The following is a 25,618-nucleotide window of genomic DNA, read 5'->3' as shown; positions in this document are numbered from 1 at the left end:
TCCGGCCCCATCACTTTGTCCATCTTTAGGTTAGCCAGCTCCTCACGAACACAGTCCTCTGAAAATTGTTCAGGGACTACTACCCCTCCATTCCTATTTGTGTTTATCTTCTGCGGTCCTGCTCACAGCCTTTCAACTGTGAACACAGAACAGAAATATTTGTTAATCATTCTGCCTTATTTTAACCAACTTCTACATATTCCTCCCCTTCACCTTTGAGTCTCACAATGCCACTTTTGCACTTTCTCCTATCACCAACATATCTAAAAAATGTCTTGTCCCCCCATTTTACCATGTTGGCTAGTTTTCTTCCATTTGCATAATTTGCTTTTCTGACTACTCTACCAGTTTCTCTTAGCTTTTCCAGATATTGTCACATGTCTTCCTCTTTCTGTGATCTCTTGTAGTTTATGAAGGCTAACCTCTTTTTCCTTATGATTTCAGCTACTAAGAACCAAAGTGGCCTCCTTTTCCTCTTATTTTTATTTTATTTCCTTACAAAAAAGTTTCTGGCCCTTACAATAATAGCTCCTTTCAGTTTTGCACACTGCTTTCCAACTTCTTCCAGATGTTTCCATCCAGAGAGCAATTCCTTGAGGTAATCCCCCATCTGAATAAAGTTAGTTTTTTTGAAATCTACAGCCTTCATTTTTGAATGATCCCTCTTCACACCTATCCTAATAATAAACCACACCATCTGGTAATCACTGGATGCCAGATGATCACCTACTATTACATCAGAAACACTCTTCCCATTAGTAAACAGCAAATCCAGTATGGCCCCAAATGCTGGAATAGTTCCCCTGGTAGAGAATCTAGGGATTTTTGAATGGAATGAAACGTCCATGTTTAAAAAGAAGAACATTTTTATCTAGACTTGTGTCAGTCATGTCCAAGTTACAAAAAGTTGCTCTAATTGATCAGCTGACCACTGCAGGGATTAAGGCATGACCCCTGATTAATCTCCCAATGGTTGCTATCCCCTTCCTTCTCCCTTGAAAGTGACACAGGAAAGGAAAACCAGGCTCTATGTCAGCTGCAGGTATTATGGCCATTCTGATCAAAGACGGAAGCAGGTCAGAGGAGCAGCCTAGTGGTTAGTGCAGCAGACTGTGAATCAAGGGACAATGGTTCAAATCCTACTTCAACACTTTTTTTTAAAATAATTCTGAGCCTTACAGAAGGAGAAAAATACCTACTGAACCTAAATATATAAGACACCTGTAAGTCTGAAGGCTATTTAAGTGGTGTACATTCAGGTGCAGTAGGTATTTTTCAGGTCCTGGAGGGATCACTTTTATTAAAAAAAAAAGAAGATGTTACAGTTGGGTTTGAACCTATTTTCTTTGGTTTAGAGTCCACTGCATTAACCACTAGGCTACTCCTCTGTTTTGCTAGGACATCGCTGTGGCCATAATTTGAAAATGATGCCAGACAGATGCTCATATCCCTGGTTTTTTGTTCAAAAGTTGGATGTTTCACCTTGGAAAATGGTTATTTGTTTTGGACGTTTTAAGTGCAAAAATGTCCATCTCACAGACACAATCGAACAGGAAATGTAGACTTTTTTCTGTCTGATTATGGCTTTGACATGGTCATTTTGTTTTGGACATTATAAGCAGGAGGTTTTTTTTTTGACTTGAGACCTATTTTTGAAAATGCCCTCCATGTTGCATTGCATAAAATGGGACCTGTTGTCAAATAGCATGATATGTGGTAAAATAACCCGCTTTAACAGTAGCTCACATTGCTAACTTCACCCTAAAAGTCTCTTTTCTTTTGGAATTTTTTCCTACTTTTCTGTGCAGATCTCATCTAGCTCAGAAATATTCTTAGGTCGCCTCGCATGCCCGGCATATTTGAGATCTCCTTAATAACATTCATGTCTGGGAGTTGTGAAGACCCTTCCAAAACCCTCATCTTTCTTTCCTGTAAGTAATTCATGGTTGATTTTGAGGTATGTTTTCAGCTGTTGTCTTGTTGAAATATCCAACTTTGGTCCATTATTGCTGTGGTTTGTGTTTTGGTAGGATAGAGAGAGCATCTATATTTTCATGATGCTCAATCTATGATTTTGGGTAGTAGAGAGTGGATTTTCCCTGATTGGTGCCATCAGATACAGGGCAGGAGAAAGAACTTTAGTGAACGTCCACTGTATCCACTTTATATATTCATTGTGAAAATCCTGAGAACTAGACAGGTGGGGTGTGTTCTGATGATGGGGTTGAGAACCCCTGGTATAGTGTAATGTAGTGTATAATTAATATTAGTGGTAACAAAATTAATAATATCCAAAACAATCCAGATCCCAATGTAGAAGTATTTTTAGTGACAATATTTGCCATTCTGTGGAATGTAATGTGCCTTGAAGCAAATAAGAGAAATGTTCTTGACACATTATCTGTGGTCTCCCTTCACAAATTGCATTCTTTCACATCCCTCAAGTTCTATTCCACCTGCCTCACTTCAGGTCCCCTCCTTCATCTTTCCCTTTCAGATTCAATTCTTCTATTTTTCTCTCTCTCCCTATATCTATGAGGTTTCTTTCTGTATCTTCCCTACTTCCTTTGAGGTTCCTCCCTTCTCTCCAGGTTCCTTTTCTTTCCCCCTTTCTTCCTTTCCTCCAAGCTCCTCTCTTTCTGTTCCCTGTCTCCTTCTGTATTTTCCAGTTCCTTTCTGCTTTGATCCCACATGAGGAAGATGGGTGCTAGCAGGAGGTAAAGTGGCAGCAGAGGGACTGTATGATCAGATATCGAGTGCATTCTCCCGTTCTCCATGACTGATCTCAATTCTTCTCCCTTGTGGCACACTCACTCTGATCACAATGTCTATCCTGGGGGAAACAGGTAGCAGATGGTGGTAATGGAGGAGGTGGGCTGTGCTGGGTTCCATCTGCTCTTTCTCTTCCTCGAGCAGATAAGGAGCAGAGATAAATGCCACCCCATGTCTGGCTCAGCTATGGAGTTCTAGTGTGTAGAAGGATTCAGGCAATTCTGTCTGTAGTGGTGTACCAAGGGGGGGGGGGGGGCGGTCCGCCCCGGGTGCACGCTGCTGGGGGGGAGGGTGCCATGTGCTGTTGGCTCCACTGGTTCCCTGCTCTCTCTGCCCCGGAACAGGTTACTTCCTGTTCCGGGGCAGAGGGAGCACGGAGCCAGCGGAGCCAACAGGCGCGCGGCTGCTCCCAGCAGCCAAGAAGGCACCCGGGGGGAGGGGGTGTTGATGTGCCGGAGGGTGTTTGATGCACCGAGGGGGTGTTGATGCGCTGGGGGGGGTGTCATGCTGCACCCTGGGGGGATGGACGCCGCTGCACCCGGGGGGGGGGGGGGTGCGCAGCGGCGATCCGCCCCGGGTGGCAGCCGACCTAGGATCGCCACTGTCTGTCTGGGAGAGTTCCAACCTGAAATATATTGCTGCTATTCATTCTAAAATAGGGTACATGTTGTCCTCTCTGCCATTCAGCTTTATTGGATAAATAAGAATGGAGGAAAGTTTGATATGAAGACTACATATATAGGTGCAACATGATGATCATGGACTGTACAGGGCAAGTCTTTGGATCACAACTGCTAGTTACAATAAGAACCACTATACCAGTAAAAAATAGGTAAAATCTCCAGTAAGATTTTTTTTCTCATTCCTACAGTACTATAGCTTGGACTTGTCAAATATGCATTAACCTTTCAGAGCTTCAGCAGTTCACTGAGGACAAGCAGGATAGTAAATCCTCACAGCCTAACTGCCTGTGCATGTTGCTTTCTGCCTGACTCTGCATGGGACCAGTCTTTCTATGAAGCTGACTGGATGTGTCACTGAAACTCCCCGTCAAGGCTAATTTATGTGGAAAAACATAAACAACACTAGTTGCCACTAAAATGATGCTGCCTGCCTGTGGAAGCGCTTTGTATGTTGGTTACTTTCTCACTTTTTTCTGTTGAAGGCAACCTGTAGCTAGGAAGTCCCATGCTGTGAAGACTTGTTTTCTTACTTGACCATGGAGAAAACAAGGTTACTTCCCTGTAGCTGCTGTTTTCCATGGAGAGCAGCATACATGTTCTCATATATCCACCCACCTCCTGAAGGAGTTGTATTCTACCCAAGGCTGTGATATTAGGCTAAGGTGGTCTCATGTGACAGGTGCAGGTGTGAAGTGTGTGCATGAACAGTGAGGCTGCTCAAAAACTTCTGTTGTTCACATGCTGGGCTCCTTCAGTGATGTTACTCGTGCTGTGAGGGCTTGTATTCTGCTATCCCTGGAGAACACCTGCTACAGGTAAGTAACTTGTTCTAGAACTTTCTTGGAATCTTCTGTTTATCAGTGAGGGATTTTCCTGTTGCCAGATACTAACAACAGAACTCGGAGCCCGCAAATGCTCCAAAGGAATAAAAACTATATTTCTCCAGGATAGAATCGGGCCTTTTGGTGAAACCCTTCTTGGTGCATGTAAATGTAAACAGATGCCTTACAGAAAAATTTTCAGAATTTTAAAAGTAATGGGCCTGACTATTTTCAAGGATCGTGCCAGATGTGCACAATGGAAGAAAATTCTTCATAAACTAGGCCAAATGTGTGAAATCCTTGGCAATACTAATGAATCAGATACCCATCTGATACAGTAGATAACTATCCCCTCGATATTCAGCCAACAGCGGGCAGCGCTTTTGCTGTCTGCTGCTGTTATATCTGGATATTCAATGCCAGGCTGTTTCCAGTGACAGCATTGAATATCCATTTTCATTTTTGACTGCAGCAATTTAACTATTAAGCCGATATTCAGTGCTAATCGGTTAAGTGCTTAGCAGTTAAAGATAGGCCTGCTATTTATGCAGCCTATTTTAACTGCTAAACATAGCTAGTTTGGCGCTGAATATCCACGTCTAATCGGCTATGTATTCATGCCTAATCGGCTATGTCATGCGATACAGCTAGTTAGCTGCTAGCCGCGGATATTGAGTGGGAGATAACCGGTTATCACCCGCTGAATATCCACAGTTGGGCACTAAAACGGTATTTAACTGACCATTCCTGGCCAATGAAATAGTTTTGAATATTGGGCTCCATGGTTTTCTTTTTTGATATGTGAAATGAATCTGACCACTAAGTGGCGATCTTACTCCATATAGTCTTGCATTCTGTAGTACATTAAAAAAAATGTTCTTTACTGGAACACTGAGAAAAGCTTAAGCCATCAAAATAATCACTTTACCTCTTCTCTCATCTTCTTAACAGTCTCTCCTTTCTATTAGAGAAAGAGAAAAACAAAAATGTAAACAGAACATCTTGTAATTTAGTGGTAGAAATCTGCACAGCTTTACACTCAAAACACTGCAGAAAATCTTCTGGGAGATTTCCTAAGGATTATGGATAGCTGGTGAAAAGGTTTCTCATCCTTTTAATTGAATAGGTAATTTACATTTCTAGTTGAGTTTGCTTGAAACAACACTGACCTTGCTGATCATTGTTAAATGTGAACTCATGGTTAAATGAGGACACCAGATATCACATATTTAGCAAAGACTAGATTTACACACGTGTCTTTACAGAATAGCACTTGCTCCACGTTTACTAAGCCACGTGCTAATGTCGACGTGAATGGGCTGTGTCGGCATTGCCACGTGGCTTAGTAAATAGGGGGGTTAGCAAGGTGCATATGCAAATACAAATTGTTACCTATTATTACCAGTAATTGATAGCACTCAATTATTGGTGCCGATTGGCTCATTATGCAATTAAATTGCGCACGCAAATTGGGCGCATGCCCAAATGTGCACGCACAATTTTGAACTTCGGCATATGTATAGTACTGTTCCATTATTGCAATAAATTTCATGCATTCTCTGTAGTCAAGTACGATAAAGCAACCACACATAGGCGACATCATCACATGTTGATGACTGGTCGGATCTGTTTTTCTGGAGCTCAGAAAAGTTTTCAAGATTTTCTGACCATGTGCTAACATATGTCTTCCTAGATGAATCTGCCACCCTAGTCATTCTATCCACTGATAATTTCAGATGGATTTTGCTCCCTCTTCAAAATCTCATACCAATTTGATTTAGCTACTACTCTTCGCGATAGGAGATGATAAAAGAAGAAAACATTCCAAAGAGAAGACCAAAAAACCTGGCTTCAAAAAGTGCCCACATTGCTCCAGGCATGTAGCCCTGTCTGACACACACCGCATTTGTGTCTGCAACCTGGGACCCGACCATGATGAACTTGCCTTCAGAAAGTGCACTTGAATGTCCCCCAGGACTTGGAAAGTTACAACTTTATTTTAAAACACTTGCTGTTCACTGCTTCAATTGCTCCTGCCAATGTTTCAATGCTCCTACCACACGCCTCTCCTCTGGCACTGAGCCAAGGTTTTCCCAATTGCCGCCGACATTCACCGGCAGCCTCCTGCTCCACCAGCCACTGCAGCTTCTTCTACCAATATGGCTATAGGCCTGGAACAAGCCCAGCATGCAGTGATTCTCCAGTGTTGTTAACTATTCTGCTCAGCTCAGCTCCAACGCTGCAGGAGCAACAGTGCCAGTGGCCGTGACCACAGAGCCTTCTGGAGAGAGAATAGGCACAGAATTGCTTCTAGCACCACCCACGACTCTAGCACAGACTCCTCCTTCTCCTCTCCTCTTCTCCTCAATGCAGAGATCACAGTTCAAGCAGACACACACAGTGCCGCTCTTCTTCATAAAACAATGGCAATTCCCAGCATAAACGGTACAATTCTTCATCTTGCTTACACAGACACCTCTTGCCTTGGTGCAACACTCTTATAACTTTACTCAAACAAGTGCTTCAGGACTTTCAGAAGTCAAATCCTATGAAGACCACACCACTATCACAATGTCATACCCTGCATGAGCTGTTACTACCCATCTCCATCACCATCACTTCCACATCTTCAAATGGTGCTCTACCAGGAGACGAGTGCTACCAATTATCCTCCAATATCTCATGGGCATGATCTCCTTCACCAAAGCCCATCTTGCACATAGACACCTCCCTGGGCCCACCATCAGATCTGATCCCAGAATCTCTACAGCTGGATTCACTTCCTAAAGATTCATCCTATCCACAACTAGTCCAAGAGGTGGCAAAACTTCTTAACATTTCACCACAAGCACAGCTCGACTCAAGGAACAGAGTCAAGGGCATCCTAAAGTTCCTTAGTACATCAAGGAATGTGGTTACTCTACCTATACTCAAAAGCTTTCTGGATCCTGAACTCAAAATATGGCACATGCCTCTCACCTATGTTTCTACTATACAGTGCCTCATACTCATGTAGACGTTCAGACTGCATCTGGTCATTAGAAACCACAGCTTCCTCATCACTCCTTGGTCATCAAATCTGCTCTTAATAGGGCTAGAGTTTCCTGAAACACTCCAGAATCCCCCTCTCCCCTGGAAAGGACCAGTAAATCCTCAATTCAGTGGGCAAGAAAGGCTTCCAAGCAGCTATGCTGGGGGTCCATATCTATGTTCAGCAATTTGAGCAGGTGCAATACCTTTAGGCATTTCTAGAGACATGGGCCATGTTTTGGCATATACACCTGCTTCAGGGATCAATGTAGTACAATGCACACCCTTTTGCTACTGCCAAAGGAGCCAATGAGCTATCTGCCTAAGCTAGGGAGAGACTAGTTCCTGGACTACCTGTCCTAAGACGCTCTGCTCTCTGACTCCAGCTGGCTGCTGGATGTACCTTCTGTGTGCTATTTCTGGCTACTACCCCTCCTCCATGCCTTCCACTTTGCCTGATAACAGGGAGTTCCTTGGAACTAGACAGAGAAGCAAGCAGGATCCCTATGACTTTGCTTTTGTATAGCATCTTAGTTTTGTGTGGATTGTACAACATTGACCCTTGACACAGGCGTTTATGCCGAAACACGGCCTGTGTTGGGGTCTTTCAATAAAGTTCTACTATCCCTATCCAGGAGGCTCTTGCTGCTTTTTTTGCTGTTATTTTCTATTGTGTGCTTTGGGCTCCTCCTCTTCTCGATGACCATTGGGCCGACACACCCTATTTGGAGATAAGGTACAAGATGTTGTTAAACTTATAAAGGATCACTGCACTATCATTCAAACCCTGTTGTCTGAGGGCTTTGACACACTTTCTATCTCTAGGAAGTCATATCTTACCATTATAGAAGATCTTCCAACTAGAGCCAGAGGCATTACCAGCCCCGCTCTTACAAATGCAATCTCAGTCACTGAGAAAGCAATAGCAAGAGTGGGAGCGTCACCCTATCATTGATCTCTGATGCCTCAACAAATCTGTCAAGAAGATGAAATTCAAAATATCTTTCTGCCTCTTCTCCAGAGTAATCACTGGTTAACTGCTATAGACCTCAAGGACACCTATACTCATACTGATTCACCTGTCCGATTACAAATTCCTGGATTTCTCCATCCTTGGCAGGTATTTAAAATAAAGCATCCTGTGATTAAGCTTCTCCTCAGCCCCAGCGACTTCACCAAATGTGTTGTGGTCATAGCATCATACCTCTGTAAGCAGTGTTGTGTGATATTGAGTTACTAGTAATTAGTTACTGTAGTTAAGTACTTTCTTTTAGTAATTGATAAAGTAGTTAACTACTTATTCACTATCCCAGAACTGTAATTATTTTTGAAGAGTAACAGGCACAACATGACATGACATGAGGATGTGGTTGGCATGAGTTGGTTAAACCTCCCTGAAATAAGCATAAAAGATGAAGTTATGCAATATTTATACTGGGGTTGTATATAAGATGGATATTTTACCTTGTCACGTACCATAAGGCTTTTACTATACATATTCTTGGATGTGGTATCGGTACAGGAAAAGCAACTAATTACTCTAAGCAGTTAAATGTAATCAGTACTTTATTACTTTCCTAAATGAGTAATGTAATTACTGTAACTAATTACTTTAAGCTGAAATGTAACTAGTAACTATAATCCACCTTGAACTGCCCATGTCTCCCCTATGTCCGCACCCCCTTTTTCGGGATGCGCTAAATTTACGTGTGCACATCTTAATTGATTCCACATAGTGCCAATAATTTCTTGTTAAAAAGCCAATTAGCACTAATTGGTTCGTTATTCAATAAAATTATGTGTGCAAATTGGGCACATGCCCAAATTTGCAAGTGCAATTTTTGGCAACTTTTATAGAATTAGGGAGTTTATTCCTTTAAGTTTATAAAGCCTGTGAAGGAAACAGGATTTACCATTCTTTTGAATACAAATAAAGAGTTTTGTTAACTTTCACCTCTGAGTGGCTGTCCAGCTCATTTTCGAAAGTGATCGCTGGCCATTTTCCGACATAAATTGGGAGATGGCCGGCAATCGCGGAAAAGCGGCCAAATTGGTATAATCGAAAGCCGCTTTTTTGCCAACATTGCCGCTTTACCATTGCGTCACCGGCCAAAGTTCAAAGGGACGTGTCGGTGGCGAAGCAAAGGCGGGACATGGGTGGGCATGGGCGTGGCTACCAGATGGCCGGCTTTCAGCGATAAATGAAAAAAAAACGGCGATAAGCAGTATATCGCCGGGTTTACTTGGTCCTTTTATGTTCACGACCAAGCCTCAAAAAGGTGCCCCAAATGACCAGATGACCACTGGAGGGAATGGGGGATGACCTCCCCATACTCCCCCAGTGGTCACCAACCCCCTCCTATACTAAACAAATAAAACTAAAAACCTTTTTTGCCAGCCTGTATGCCAGCCTCAAATGCCGTACCCACCTCCATGACAGCAGAATGTGTTCTATCCTCCAACAGCCCTTCCCTGGTTGCGATGTGGCTCTCGGGTGAGTGTGACACCTTTTCTGTTAGGTGCCCTGCAGAGTCACATCAGCAATGCATTGTGGTGGGTGTAGGATACTGGGCTCTACTCCCATGGTGCTTTCCCCCCCTGCTAACTGGGTTCAGAGTGTGCCCTGTTTTGTTTCCGGTAGTCCATGAGGTAGTGGCCATTTTTGTAAGCCAGTTTTAGATCCCTTTCATGTGTCACCCACGTTAGAGAACGCTATTACCTTGAATGTGGCTGAAAGAGGGCATTGTACACCATTCTGCCAGCTCTGACCTACTGCTCATCTCAGTACCAGGGAGACTGTTTGCCAGTGGGGCACAACCTCTGATCTGCAGTTAACTGTGAGTAAACGTGTCAACTGTTGTACCAAGGTTATACAGCAGCAACAAGTCCTAGAGGCCTGCGTGTATGCAGGTCCCTGGAGCACTTTTAGTGGGTACCGCAGTGCACTTAAGGCAGGCGGACCCAGGCTCATCCCCCCCTACTTGTAACACGTGCTGGTAATGGAAGCCCTCCAAAACCCACTGTACCCACATGTAGTTGCCCCCTTCACCCCTAAGAGCTTTGGTAGTGTTGTACATTTGTGGGTAGTGGGTTTTGGGGGGGTTGGGGGGACTCAGCACCCAAAGTAAGGGAGCTATGCATGTGGGAGGTTTTTCTGAAGTCCACTGCACTGACCCCTAGGGTGCCCAGCTGGTGTCCTGGCATGTCAGGGGGACCAGTGCACTACAAATGCTGGCTCCTCCCACGAACAAATGCCTTGGATTTCGCCGGGTTGGAGATGGCCAGCATTTTTTTCCATTATCGCTGAAAAACAAACCCAAAGCATTTGGCCGGGCTAAACCGTATTATCGAAAAAAAAGATGGCCGGCCATCTTTTTCGATAATACGTTTCCAGCCAGCTGTAGCGCCGGCGATCTATTTGGCCAGCGACGTTCAATTATGCCCCTCTGTGTCTACTGAGGCTCTGCGCTACACCCTTGTTCATGCTGCTACATACGTGTAACCCCAGATATTTAAAAGCATTTAACCAGCCAGGATTGGCACCTGGCTGGTTAAATGCCCCATAACCGGCTATCTAGCGATATTCAGTGGGGGATAACTGGCAATCTCCTGCTGAATATCACCAGTTAGTGGCTAGCAGATAGCCGACATAACCAGCTATCCGTCAATTTTCAGCCCCACTTTAGCGGCTATACTTGGCTACATGAATTTGTGGGATATCTTTGGTCAGTTAGAGGATAACCAGCTAAGTCTGAATATCAACATAGCTGGTTATCTTTTAACCGGCCAAAAATAAACTGGATATTCAATGCCAGTCATGGGAAATGGCCTGGCATTGAATATCTAGGCTTAGCGGTGACTGCGAGAGTTAACCGGGATAACTCCCGTGGTCTGAATATCGGCCCCATACTCTTTACATGTACTTGCAGATTCTATAAAATATATGTACGTACATCACAACTGCACCCCAAACTACGCCCTTGGGAACCCCTATGTATGGCCCACATAGAAAGTACGTGCCATCTTGATTGATTATTCTATATCTAAACCAACCACCTACTGATCCCTCTGAATTGATTATATTAGCCATATTATCATTATTGGTCATCATATATTATTGCTTTTTATTATGTAAATTATTCTACAGACATATCTTCCTTATTTCTTATATAGTAATATGTTAATTTAGAACAAACCTCTTATTCTGTTCATAACTATATCTTTTGTAATATAATGTAAGCCACATTGAGCCTGCAAATAGGTGGGAAAATGTGGGGTACAAAAGTAGCAAATAAATAAATAAATAAATAAATAAATAAATCTTGTTGGCACATCAACTTATTCGTGTGTATTTAGCCATACAACTTTTTAAGAGCTATTTTCTGTGTGTAAAGCAGAGGCAGACTTACAGTGGTCAGGGTCCCTGGGCAGTAAAAATCATCCCCCCCCCCCCCCGATCCTATCTTGAAGGGCCTGGTGGTCTAGTGGCTTCTTCTGGGGCAGGACAGAATCCTACACATTCTTGCCCACTGTTGCTATTCTGCATGCCAGTGGTGGTGCCACTGTGTTTTTCAAAATGGCTGCCGAGATTTACTGCGGTAGTCTTGCGGGTCTCGGAAGCCATTTTTAAAACATGGCGCCACCGGCGCCACCATGCAGAGTAGCAGCAGCAGGCAGGAAAGAGTGGGATTCTTTCCTGCCCCCACAGAGGTCACTAGACACCAGGCCCTTCAAGGTAGGACTGGGGAGGGCTGCAATGTGCTGCGGTGGTGGCAGGTAACTGGGCAGAGTCTTTGGGCCCTTGGGCACTGTCCAGTTGCCCAAATGGTCAGTGTGCCTCTGGTATAAAGCACATGGAAAATCTTTGATAAAATTACCTGCATGGAGGGTACTGTTCTTTTAGAAAGGCAAATAACACAAAATAATTAAAATTGAATCAAGCTCTTCTATGTTCCAAGCAGATAAAGAGAAAGTGAAGAATTGCTGTCACTCACCTTCCCAATAATGCTCCCAACTTCCTGAAACAGAAAATAAAGGAAAAAAAGGGAATCATGGTTACAAGAGTGGAAGAACACTTTTCTTAAGTTGTCATCATATATTGCAGCTTTTGTAGGGGAGAAAAATGAATCGTGAAACAAACTGTGGAGCAAACAATTTAAATCTATACAACAGCAAAAGAAATCAATGTTCAAGCTGAAAGGTTACTGTGCTCAGTGAATCCTACTGCCCTCCTAAGGAATACAAGTCAGCCACATTAATAAATCACCCTTGCCAAAAGGAGAGCAGTTTTCACAGGGTCTGTTTTACAGTCAGTCTGTCTGATGCTACTACTACTACTTAACATTTCTAAAGCACTACTAGGGTTACGCAGCGCTGTACAGTTTAACAAAGAAGGACAGTCCCTGCTCAAAGGAGCTTACAATCTAATGGACAAAATGTGCAGACAATCAAATTGGGGCAGTCTAGATTTCCTGAATAGAGGTATAATGGTTAGGTGCCGAAGGCGACATTGAAGAGGTGGGCTTTGAGCAAGGATTTGAAGATAGGCAGGGAGGGGGCTTGGCGTATGGGCTCAGGAAGTTTATTCCAAACATAGGGAGAGGCGAGGCAGAAAGGGCGGAGCCTGGAATTGGCGGTGGTGGAGAAGGGTGCAGAGAGGAGGGATTTGTCCTGTGAGCGGAGGTTTCGGGTAGGAGCGTAAGGGGAGATAAGGGTAGAGAGGTAATGAGGGGCTGCAGATTGAGTGCATTTGTAGGTTAGTAGGAGAAGCTTGAACTGGATGCGGTACCTGATCGGAAGCCACTAAAGTGATTTGAGGAGAGGGGTGATATGAGCATATCGGTCTAGGCGGAAGATAAGACGTGCAACAGAGTTCTGATGCATGGTGGAATGGAAAGGGGATGGGATTAGATAGACCACCTTTCTATGCTTACAATCAAAGAAGTTGACATATTATATACATGTACTTATTTTGTATCTAGGGCTATGGAGGATTAAGTGACTTGCCCAGAGTCACAAGCAGCTGCAGTGGGAATTGAACCCAGTTCCCCAAGATCAAAATCTGACGACTAACCACTAGGCTACTCCTCTAGAAACCATAAACATTATAGGGCCCTTTTACTAAAATGCGTTAAAAAGAGAACTGCTGAATCCTCAAAACGGGACTTTCCAGCATGCCGAGGCCACTTTTACCACATCGGTAAAATGGCCCCATTTTCCTATTAATTGCCACGGGCTGATTTTCCCATTAGCACTTAGCCATTAGTGTGTGAGTCCTTACCAACACCAATTTTCTAGGCGGTAAGGGCTCCCACGCTAACCACATGCTAAGCAGTTGACATGTGGCAATGTAGCTGTGCTAACCGATTAGCGTAACACGCCTATTCTCTGCCCCTGACCTGCTCCCAGTGCAGCGTGCGCCCCGCAGTCGTGCTTTTTAACTTGTAGTAAGCAATTGTTCTTTTACAAGTGCTTCTCAACCCAGTTCTTGGGGCACACCCAGCAAGTCAAGTTTTCAGGATATTCACAATGAATAAGCATGAGATAGAGTTGCATACCAAGGAGGCAGTGTATGCAAATCTATCTCATGAATATTCATTGTAGGTATCTTGAAAACCTGACTGGCTGGGTGTGCCGTGAGGACTGGACTGAGAAACACTGCTCTATAGGGACATTTACCCTTCCCGGTCCCACTCCTGTCTAAAAAGATCAATTGAAAAGATCCTTCAGTGGATCTGTGGACCTAGATGAATGAAAATTCCCGAGAAATGTTAATAAAAATAGAGCAAAAAATAGAAATAAGGTGATACCTTTTCATTGCATTAACTTAATATATTTTTGACTAGGTTTAGAAGGCAAAAATCTCCTTCCTCATGTCAGAACAGTGTGATCAAAAGATGACAATATCAGAATATATGAGTGAAATATAAAAGCATTTTAATGACAGTCTCAAAGTGAAAGGCAGGTGTGGGGGAGGGAGAGAGGGAGAACCGAAAGTGAGAGAGATGGTTGGGTGATCAGAAGGTGACAAAGCAATAGAATTTTATGGATTATAGTGTGATAAGAAAACCAGATCTTTGTTAAGTCCTTTCTTATTAGTTGCAAAGTATCTTGTCATCTTACCTTCAAACATCTTACGTTCCTGGATTATTTCAAGAATTTCTTTTTAGTATTCTGACAATGAGGCCATTGATGCAGTGCACAGAGAAATTTTGTAATGTCATAGAAAAGAATTACCTGAAGTATCCTAAAGATTTTAAAACAGGGATCATTTTTTTTCAAAATTTCATTTAAAAACATAATAAGGCCTTATTAGTACTTATATAGTGCTATAAATTAGCTGAAGATGCTTTAGGTACATATACTAAAATTAACTAAATGCTCAGGTAGGTAATATGGTATTAGCTGACAATTAGCAAAGAATCAAGGTTCCTTGCAAAGAATATGAACAGGAGGAAAAGGAACATTGTATAAGGCAGCGTTATTCACCAAACACTCCTCAAAGTCTGCAAATTTGGTTTAAAATTTCCATTATGAATATGCATAAGATAGATTTACTCCTGTGAAACATAGTTGCTTGAAGTGTATTGTGGCATTCTCTGCTCCCTGGGATGATGTCAACAGTCTCCTTAATAACTGATGTATGACCACATGGGCAAATTCTTACAAATTTCTTACAGGCAGTTCTTCACTGGTGCCATCATTTTGTAGGCTAGCATGGTCTCTGTATGAAGATGGCAGCCATCTTGAATCTTTAGCCTTCCATGATCCTCCAAAATGTCTGGGTGCTATTCTCCAGAAGTGAACATACAGGTACATATTACAAAGTCCTCAAAGTTTCCAGAAGTCCCCACATTCGGTGTCAAACTTATGTGACCCAGGCGCATCTTTTGTAGACATGGAATCTGAGAGGAAATATCTGAGGCCATCATGCACACCATACTTTCAAGGGCTAAGTCTAGATGAGGGAGGTGGGGGGGGGGGGGGGGATTTACCAGAGTCCTAACTTTCTACAAACCAAATGTAATAGCCCTGACCAATAACATCTCAATAAAGTTCAGTCGCACATTGGTTTGATTGCTCAAAAGAAAAATTGATTTTTCTATTTGAATGTGTAATTGTAAGACAAACAGCAGAAAAAGATATAAAAGAAGTCAGAAGTTAGAGTCCAAATTTGAGGCCTTACAGAAGGAAAGACACAAAACTCTGGTACTTGACAACTTAGGTGGAGTTGCAGATCTTATTCTAGGATGGGCATCAAATGAACCTGTATTTCCAGTTACTCCTTTCCTGGTTTAGACCAGCCACTATCTAGCTGACCAAAACTTCAGATGTAAGGGGGAAAATGCTGACTCCCTTACATTAAGAAAATAGATCAAGAGGGGAATTCAATAAATGGCGCCCAAATTTAGGCACCTGGGTGATTCGCACCAAGCTGTTTACGCTTTCCAAAAATACTAGGACTAGGGGGCATGCGATGAAGCTACAATGTAGTAAATTTAAAACGAATCGGAGAAAATATTTCTTCACTCAACATGTAATTAAACTCTGGAATTCATTGCCAGAGAATGTGGTAAAGGCGTTTAGCTTAGCAGAGTTTAACTAAAGGTTTGGGCGGCTTCCTAAAGAAAAAGTCCATAGATCATTATTAAATGGACTTGGGGAAAATCCACTATTTCTGGGATAAGCTGTATAGAATGTTTTGTACTTTTTTAGGATCTTGTAGGTATTTGTGACCTGGATTGACCACTGTTGGAAGCAGGATGCTGGGCTTGATGGATCTTTGGTCTTTCCCAGTATGGCAATACTTATGTACTTATGTAAGATAGTATTTTGCAAAGGGCACTCTGCATGGAATGACCTTTACAGAATACTAGTTTAGCATGCATTATCCCCCATATTCTATATAATGTGACGAGTTGCACATGGAAATCTGGGCGTATTCTGATTTGCGCGTGCAACTCAATTGGTTAACAAGCCAATCAGCACCGATAATTTGAAGTTAACAAGAAATTATCGGCACTAATTGGCACCAATTAGAATTTATACGCACTACTCACTAAGCATATTCTATAAAGAAGTACGCATAAATTCTACCATGCAGATCTCAACAGGGGGTGTGGTCATGGGAGGGGCATGGGCGTTCCTAAAATGTACATGCTGTGTACAATGTACATTGCATGCCTAAACTTAGGTGTGGGCATTTACACAGCTTTTCATTGGTGTCAATGACAGCGCCTAAATTTTAGACGCATGGACGTGCTATGCGTATTCTGTAAACTGTGCCTAACCATTGAGGTGGCAGTAAGGACTCCCATGGTAATCCGGTGGTAACTGGGCAGCTCACGGCAATGCCCAATTACCACCCAAAAACCATTTCCTGGGTTTTTATTTTTTCCCCAGAAATGGCACATGCTTGACCCAGAACTATCATCAGTGGCTGTGTTGGGCTGGCGGTAGTTCCGGAATAGTGTGCGTTAAGCCCACATTGGGCTTATCGCCATTTCATAAAAGGGCCCCTATATAAATAAGCAGGAAAGGACTACCCCATGAGGTCAGGGGGAGTCAAAAAAACTCTCCAAAGACAACCAAACTGGTGTATGATTGGAATGGCCAGTGGTCCTATACCTGCTTTAGCGACTTTTACAAATAAAGAACTTGTTACAACCTAAATTTCACATCACAGTGGTTTACACATCTACTAAGACTTAACTAAATAACATTAAAACAAAAGGGGCCCTTTTACAAAGGCACGGTAGGCTATACGTGCGTTCAGTGTGTGCCAAAACAAGACTACTGCTAGGCTAGAATGCCCCCTGATGGTAATTTCAGATTTAGCACGTGCCTATACCACCAGAACAAATTATATTTTATATTTCCTACCGCATGCAGCGATTACGGTGTGCCCTAAGAATGGCAAGGACAAATCAAACTTGGGTATACATGTAAAGTATCACATACCATGTAAAATGAGTCTGTCTTGTTGGGCAGACTGGATGGACCGTTCAGGTCCTTGTCTGTCGTCATTTATTATGTTACTATATGTTACTATGAGGGCCATAATCGAACAGGGCCAGCTATCTATAAGGGTGGCCATTAATGACAGCCCCGTTAAGCGGTGTACCCGACCGTATTATCGAAACAAGATGGTCAGCCATCTTTCGTTTCGATAATAAGGTTGGGGCTGACCAAATCTCAGCATTTGGGCCACCCTTAGAGATCGCCGGCGTTAGAGATGGCCACCATTGGTTTTCACCGATAATGGAAACTAATGGCGGCCATCTCAAACCTGGCCAAATCCAAGGCCTTTGGTCGTGGGAGGAGCCAGCATTTGTAGTGCACTGGTCCCCCTCACATGCAAGGACACCAACCGGGCACCCTAGGGGGCACTGCAGTGGACTTCACAAAATGATCCCAGGTACATAGCTCCCTTACCTTGGGTGCTGAGCCCCCCCAACCCCCCCCCCCAAACCCACTCCCCACAACTGTACACCACTACCATAGCCCTTAGGGATGAAGGGGGGCACCTACATGTGGGTACAGTGGGCTTTGGGTGGGTTTTAGAGGGCTCCCATTTACCACCACAAGTGTAACAGGTAGGGGGGGGGGGATGGGCCTGGGTCCACCTGCCTGAAGTGCACTGCACCCACTAAAAACTGCTCCAGGGACCTGCATACTGCTGTGATGGAGCTGGGTATGACATTTGAGGCTGGCATAGAGGCTGGCAAAAAAATGTTTTTTTAATTTTTTTGGGGGGTGGGAGGGGGTTGGTGACCACTGGGGGAGTAAGGGGAGGTCATCCCCGATTCCCTCCGGTGTTCATCTGGTCAGTTTGGGCACCTTTTCAAGGCTCGGTCGTGAACAAAAAAAGACCAAATAAAGTCGGCCAAATTCTCGTCAGGGCCAGCCTTCTTTTTTCCATTATTGGCCAAGGCTGGCCATCTCTTAACCACGCCCCCATCCCGCCTTTGCTACCCTGCCGACACGCCCCCTTGAACTTTGGCCGTCCCTGCGACGGAAAGCAGTAGAAGCCGGCCAAAATCGGCTTTCGATTATACCGATTTGGCCGGCTTTAGTCGAAGGCCGGTCATCTCCTGATTTGTCTCAGAAGATGGCCACCCTTCTCCTTCAAAAATAAGCAGGTATGTTACTCTTTGGGGTTCTACATGGACATTGGGTAGCAACGCCGGTAACTGAGAAGCAAAACCAGTGCTAGGCAGACTTCTATGGTCTACACCCTGATCGTAACTGAATAGATATGGATGGGCTTGAGTGTAAAGGCGGGAGGCGTGGTGAAGGCGGGACTGGGGCGTGGTTATCGGCCGAGCAGAGATGGGCGTCTTTAGCTGATAATGGAAAAAAACCAGGCGTTTTTACCGCGATTTTGGGTCACTTTTTTGGACCCTTTTTTTCACGAACAAGTCCCAAAAAAGTGCCCAAACTGACCAGCTGACTACTGGAGGGATTCGGGGGATTACCTGCCCTGACTCCCCCAGTGGTCACTAAACCCCTACCACCAAAAGAAACCCACTTTACAAACTTTGTTTGCCAGCCTCTATGCCAGCCTCAAATTCCGTACCCACCTCAATGACAGCAGAATGTGTTCTATCCTCTGACAGCCTTTCCCTGGTTCAGATGTGGCTCTCGGGTGAGTGTGACACCTTTTCTGTTAAGGGCACTGCAGACTCACATCAGCAATACATTGTGGTGGGTGTAGGGTATTGGGCTCCGTGATTCCACTAGCTTGTGTTCAATGCTCACGATGTTGGTAGTTGGTAGGCTCTACTCCCATGGTGCTTTTCCCTCTGTTTACTGGGTCAGAGTGTGCCCTCTTTTGTTTCCGGTAGTCGATGAGGTAGTGGCCATTTTTGTAAGCCAGTTTTAGATCCCTTTCATGTGTTAGCCACGTTACAGAACCTAGTTCTTACCTTGAATGTTGCTGAAAGAGGGCATTGTACAGCATTCTGCCAGCTCTGACCTACTGCTCATCTCAGTACCAGGGAGACTTTGCCAGTGGGGCACAACCTCTGATCTGCAGTTAACTGTGAGTAAACGTGTTTATTCCAATAAAGGATGTTTTCAAAGAGATTAGTCTTCAGGTGTCAACTGGTGTGCCCAGGTTATACAGCAGCAACAAGTCCTAGAGGCCTGGGTGTATGCCGGTTCCTGGAGCACTGTTAGTGGGTACCGCAGTGCACTTCATGCAGGCGGACCCAGGCCCATCCCCCCTACCTGTAACACTTGTGCTGGTAAATGGGAGGCCTCCAAACCCCACTGTACCCACATGTAGGTGCCCCCTTCACCCCTTAGAGCTATGGTAGTGTTGTACATTTGTGGGGGTTGGGGGCTCGGCACCCGTGGTAAGCGAGCTATGCATGTGGGAGCGTTGTCTGAAGTCCACCGCACTGACCTCTAGGGTGACCAGTTGGTGTCCTGGCATGTCAAAGGGGGGCCAGTGTACTACGAATCGTGGCCCCTCCCATGACCAAATGGCTCGGATTAGGACGTTTTTGAGCTAGGCGTTTTTATTTTCTATTATCGCTAAAAAAAAACAAACGCTCAGCTCAGAAACGAACAAATCCATGGCATTTGGTCCATACAAACCGTATTTTCAAAAAACAAAAAAGACGTCCATTTTTATCGAAAATACGGTCTGTCCCTACTATTCACATACCCATTTTCGGACATAGACGCCCATGGAAATAGGCATTCGCTTTCGATTATGCCCCTCCAAATGAAGCTGTAGGGAAAACAAATTAAGATGAGCTGTAGTAGTCCAAATAAGAGGGTACCAAGGAGAGCAGCAGAAGTTCAATATCTTCTTTGTCTAACATAGTAACAGTAACATAACATAGTAACATAGTAGATGATGGCAGAAAAAGACCTGCATGGTCCATCCAGTCTGCCCAACAAGATAAACTTATATGTGTATACCTTACCTTGATTTGTACCTGCCTTTTTCAGGGCACAGACCGTACAAGTCTGCCCAGCAGTATTTCCCGCCTCCTAACCACCAGTCCCGCCTCCCATCACCGGCTCTGGCACAGACCGTATAAGTCTGCCCTCCACTATCCTCACCTCCCAACCACCAACCCCTCTTCCCCCCACCTGCTCCACCACCCATTTTCGGCTAAGCTTCTGAGGATCCATTCCTTCTGCCCAGGATTCCTTTATGCATATCCCACGCATGTTTGAATTCCGTTACCATTTCATTTCCACCACCTCCCATGGGAGGGCATTACAAGCATTCACCACCCTCTCTGACCTTATTGCACAGAGAGAAAAAAAAGAAGCTGCTACCACAAAACTGATTTGTTGTTTAGAAGAACAAGCTGACTCCTATAACACATTAGCATTCCCCTGAAACTATACTTGCAGACCTCATGGGGGTTTCAAAATTGTACCCGTAGTTATAAATTGCATTGTTAAATCATTTTTAAAAGTCTTTAAAATTGTGTACTTTTATTTACAAAGCTGTACTGAACATCGTTTATCATACGTCTCATTATTTCCTATGAGGCTTCAAGTAAATAACGTGTTTTCATATACTGGAGCAAAACATACCTTTGTGAATAAGAGTGATTACAGCTAAATTCTGTGATCTTTGTAAATGTTTGCTCACACTTTGATCAAGGAAAACTGCCTAGATCAGATTCTCAGAATCCAAGTTTACAATCTGACTAAATATTTCCCCTTCCACTCTTTAGAAAAGCCGCGTAGAAGAAAAATAAAAATCACTGCATGCAGAGGTAACACTGAATAATGCCTCAAAGGATCAAGATTGTCAACGATAACAAGACAGACCCAAATATCACGCTGAAATGTGCTGCATTAACAGAAGACCATCTTAAATTCATATGCTAGACTTTAAAGCTCTAAGAGGCACCGCTCAAGGTATCCCTTCATGCTGCTCTAACAATGTATCAACATCCGTGCACTGCTCAGTTTCTGGACCAGGTACTCCTTCCTCAAAGCATTTGCTTTGAGCTCGTGCATTTTTCAGTTGTTGGCTCAACTTTGGGGACTACTCATCCTTTGAGCCTGAAATCTGAAACAGACTTGTTGCATTTTAGGAAACTTATTAAGATAGTTTTGTTTAGAGATGCATATGCTATTATTTACTCTTTCAAAGAGGCTTATTTTATAATTGCATGTTTTTATTGTTGTCTTCATGTAAGTGTGATTTGATTCAAATGTCTTGTTATCCACTTAGATGCTTGAATTGACAGGGTTACAAGTAAGTACAAATGCTCCAAAAATAAACTGAAGTAGCAGCAGAAGCACAAAAACTGCAAAGATAGAAAGCAAAGAGATTCATCACAAGAAATTGCTCTGAGAGAAACCAAATCAGTTCTACAGGGAACTGGCAAAGAGCATTAGTACAGTTAAAATATCACCAACTAGAATCGAAATAGAAAAGTTCTGGAGACGTTTATTTGAGGACGCTGTAGAGCATAACTGAGAAGCAGAATAGCTAACCAGCAGATAATAAAATTTGGAAAAAGCAAACTTCCAAAATAAGAAATGGACTGATATAATAATAATAAAAGCGCTGGAAACCAGGTAAAAAGAATCATATACTGGAAGAGCCCTAGCCCAGATGGTTTTGGTTCCAAAAGTTAACATCTATCCACCAGGACTAGGCAAACTGTAAAATTCAATTGATAGAGAGCAAAGTCTCACATCAGAATGGCTTCTCTTTCCAAACGGGCTTCAACACTATCTTTCTTCTACTAGTTATACCCCTCTCTATGCAGCCTAGCATCCTTCTGGGCATGAACACTGCCTTGTCGCATTGCTTCATCATCTTGAAATCCTCGGACACCATCACCCCAAGCTCCCTGTCCTGAGTCAAGCATACCAATTCCTCCCCTCCTATTTGGCATATTTCTTTTGGATTAGTGTACCCCAAGTGCATCACTCTTCACTTCTTTGCATTAAATTATAACTAATTTCTACCCCCCCCCCCAAAAAAAAACAATAATTCCTTTTTCAAATATGCTAATGGTGCTCAGTGACTGGGTATATCCCGCTGGACTAACTCACAGTACAAGGCTGCTGCATACCTGATTTAACATCATAGCATCCATGCCTCCTACCTTCCTATGCTATTATAACAAGTTGTTTCAAATGTGTGTTCCTGTGTCAACAATGTGCTCATATATTAGCCACAACTGAATTTCAAGCGGGTGATGGGCATGCTACTTATCTTGATGTAGTTTGGTAGCGATGATTGATGAAGGTTAGTCATTTAATGAATGAATTAGCTGATATTTGGCCTTAATAACCAATTATTGGTTGTAACTGGTGTTGCGTACGCTTTGTAGTGCTATAGAAATGCTAAATAGTAGTAGTAGTAATTGTTGCTAATTGTCACTAACTGACAGTTACACTCTAGTTGATAAATTGTGCACTCAAATTCCAGAAGGCACAACTCTAAGAGGGGCGTGGACCTGGGAGGTGCATGGGTATGTCATATTGTGCACCTGGGAGGGGCATGGGCATGTCGGATCATGGACCTGGGAGGAGCATGGGCAGGTCAGGAGTGTGTCAAGCAGGTATGTGCACGGGTTATAAAACTACTAGCATTTGAACTCCTAATTGCCTACAGTTAGGCACACACATTTATGCCAGCCATTGAGGTGGTGTAAGTGCTTTGGATTAAAATAGGTGTGTAAATGCAGACTGATCATCGTATTCTATAATGGCAGTTGCACACACAGAATTTGTGCTTAGCATGCATCATCTTGGCGCTCAAATCTATTAAGCCATGCTATGCTATATTGTCTGATAAACCACTCAATTATCCATGATGGACTTCTCTGCAGTGTACAATCTAGCAATAAAAACTATTCTCTTGAAGAGGAAATTACAGCAAAAAATAAAAAATAAGCAGACCTTTGAAATATACTTCACTCTAAGTTCTCAAACAAAACAGCCCTAGCCTATTAAGACTCATATATATATGTTTTTAAAAGTTTCCAAAACAGAAAAAGTGAAGTTGTTTGTTTTAAATCTTTAGGCAATAAATTCCAGAGCCTAGTTCCCTGGGCTGAAAATAAACTATCATGAATAGTCTTATAATGTTGGAAAACCCAGACAAAAAGTCCTAGAGAAGCAGAGTTTACGACCATAAAATGGAAACTTCAATAATTCCCCAACTCCCTCGGAATTAAATCCATATAAAGATTTATGAATCAAAGTAATAATTTTAAACTGTATTTGTTTTTGAACAGTCAACCAATGTAATCATGCAGGACAGGTGTAATTCTATCAAATCTATTTAAACCAAAGATCAGCCTTGCCGCCATATTCTGCAAAAATTGTAAACGCCTCTGCAGTCCAATTGAACCATTATTATAAAGAGAATTGCAATAGTCTAATTGTGGAAGCAACACTGCCTGAACAATGATTCTAAAATTGCTCTGAGATAATGAGGACCTAATTGCTCTTAACTGTCTAAGCCAAAAGAAATTTTTTTAGTAAGTACATTAATTTGCCTTTCATATGATAGTTTAGAGTCTAAAATAATACCTTGGAATGATTATCAATTGTTAATCTTTCTCCAGAAGCTAATGTTATTATTTTATCTGGGAGATGATCAAAGTCTCCAAACCAAAGTCTTTTTTTTATTCAATTGTAAAAAATGTGTAGTTGCCCATTTATCAATAAGTGGGATATAACTTTGTACCATGACAATAGTATCTGAGAAGATTGCTGAAGCAGAGCATAAAAGAAAAATATCATTAGCATATGATAAGACAAAAATTCCCAAATCTGTAAGATATTTACCCAATGAACTAAGGTAAATATTAAATAGGGAAGGAGAAAGCAGAGAATCCTGGAGACCATTACCCGGATTCCAACTAAAAGACTTCCCAAGTCTACTTTTTACACTGTGAGGGGCATAATCGAAAGGGATGCCCAAGTTTTGCTGAGGATGTCCTCCCAAAACATCTCGGTGGAGCGGCGGGGAAACCCGTATTATCGAAACAAGATGGACGTCTATCTTTCGTTTCGATAATAAGGTCAGGGACGCCCAAATCTTGAAATTTAGGTCGTCCTTAGCGATGGTCGTCCCTAGATTTGGTCGTTTCTGATTTTCGGCGATAATGGAAACTAAGGACGCCCATCTCAGAAACGACCAAATGCAAGCCCTTTGGTCGTGGGAGGAGCCAGCATTCGTAGTGCACTGGTCCCCCCCAACATGCCAGGACACCAACCGGACACCATAGGGGGCACTGCAGTGGACTTCAGAATTGCTCCCAGGAACATAGATCCCTTACCTTGAGTGCTGAACCCCCCAAAACCCACTACCCACGACTGTACACCACTACCATAGCCCTTATGGGTGAAGGGGGGCACCTAGATGTGGGTATAGTGGGTTTGTGGTGGGTTTTGGAGAGCTCACATTTACCACCACAAGTGTAACAGGTGGGGGGGGGGGGGGGGGGGGATGGGCCTGGATCCGCCTGCCTGAAGTACACTGCACCTACTAAAACTGCTCCAGGGACCTCCATACTGCCGTGATGGACCTGAGTATGACATTTGAGGCTGGCACAAAATATTTTTAAAGATGTTTTTTTGAGGGTGGGAGGGGGTTAATGTCCACTGGGAGAGTAAGGGGAGGTCATCCCCGATTCTCTCCGGTGGGCAGTTCAGGCACCTTTTTGTGGCTTAGTTGTAAGAAAACAGGACCAGGTAAAGTCGTCCAAGTGCTTGTCAGGGACGACCTTTTTTTTTCCCATTATGGGTCGAGCATGCCCATGTGTTAGGCACGCCCAAGTCCCGCCTTCGCTACGCCTCTGACATGCCCCCGTGAACTTTGGTCGTCCCGTGACGGAAAGCAGTTGGGGACGCCCAAAATCGGCTTTCGATTATGCCGATTTGGGCGACCTTGTGAGAAGGACACCCATCTTCCGATTTGTGTCGAAAGATGGGCATCCTTCTCTTTCAAAAATAAGCCTGTGTATGATCTAGAAACTAAAAACTGTTCAAACCTGTATCTAATTAATACCACTCAAATTCAGTTTTGCTACCATAATGTGATATATATATATATAGCTGTAAAGGCAAATGTACTGTTGTTTATATGTATTCTTTTTACAGTGGGGGGTCCTGCATGCTTGTTTGCTTAGGGGTCAACAAAGTGCTAAGCTTGTCCTGGGAAGACTCCACTAAAATCCACCTTGGGCAGAGGGGTAGGTGGATAGCACACTAATCATTTGCACAAGGCAGCAAAACTAAAAGTACCAGCTCCGCCTAAAGTCATCACTTACTTTTACACACAAGAGTGGCATCAGAACATTGGTT

General features: G+C 43.3%; 1 protein-coding gene across 4 annotated transcripts in view; it reads right to left on the bottom strand.

Moving 5' to 3' along the window:
* LOC115471036 (poly(rC)-binding protein 3-like) overlaps positions 1-25,618 on the bottom strand; it is a 1,141,923-nt gene that overhangs the window by 131,611 nt on the left and 984,694 nt on the right. For all 4 annotated transcript variants that reach the window (XM_030204708.1, XM_030204727.1, XM_030204715.1 and 1 more), the window contains 2 exons: positions 12,301-12,324; positions 5,205-5,237 (listed from right to left, as the gene is read on the bottom strand). In XM_030204708.1, coding sequence (XP_030060568.1) covers positions 5,205-5,237; positions 12,301-12,324 — 57 coding nt within the window. The remainder of the gene's footprint in view (positions 1-5,204; positions 5,238-12,300; positions 12,325-25,618) is intronic.

The sequence above is a fragment of the Microcaecilia unicolor genome, chromosome 1 (genome assembly GCF_901765095.1).
Source record: "Microcaecilia unicolor chromosome 1, aMicUni1.1, whole genome shotgun sequence".
In the NCBI taxonomy this organism is placed as follows: Eukaryota; Metazoa; Chordata; class Amphibia; order Gymnophiona; family Siphonopidae; genus Microcaecilia; species Microcaecilia unicolor.
The sequence above is the reverse complement of the archived record's forward strand: the minus strand, read 5'-3'. Positions and strand labels throughout refer to the sequence as shown.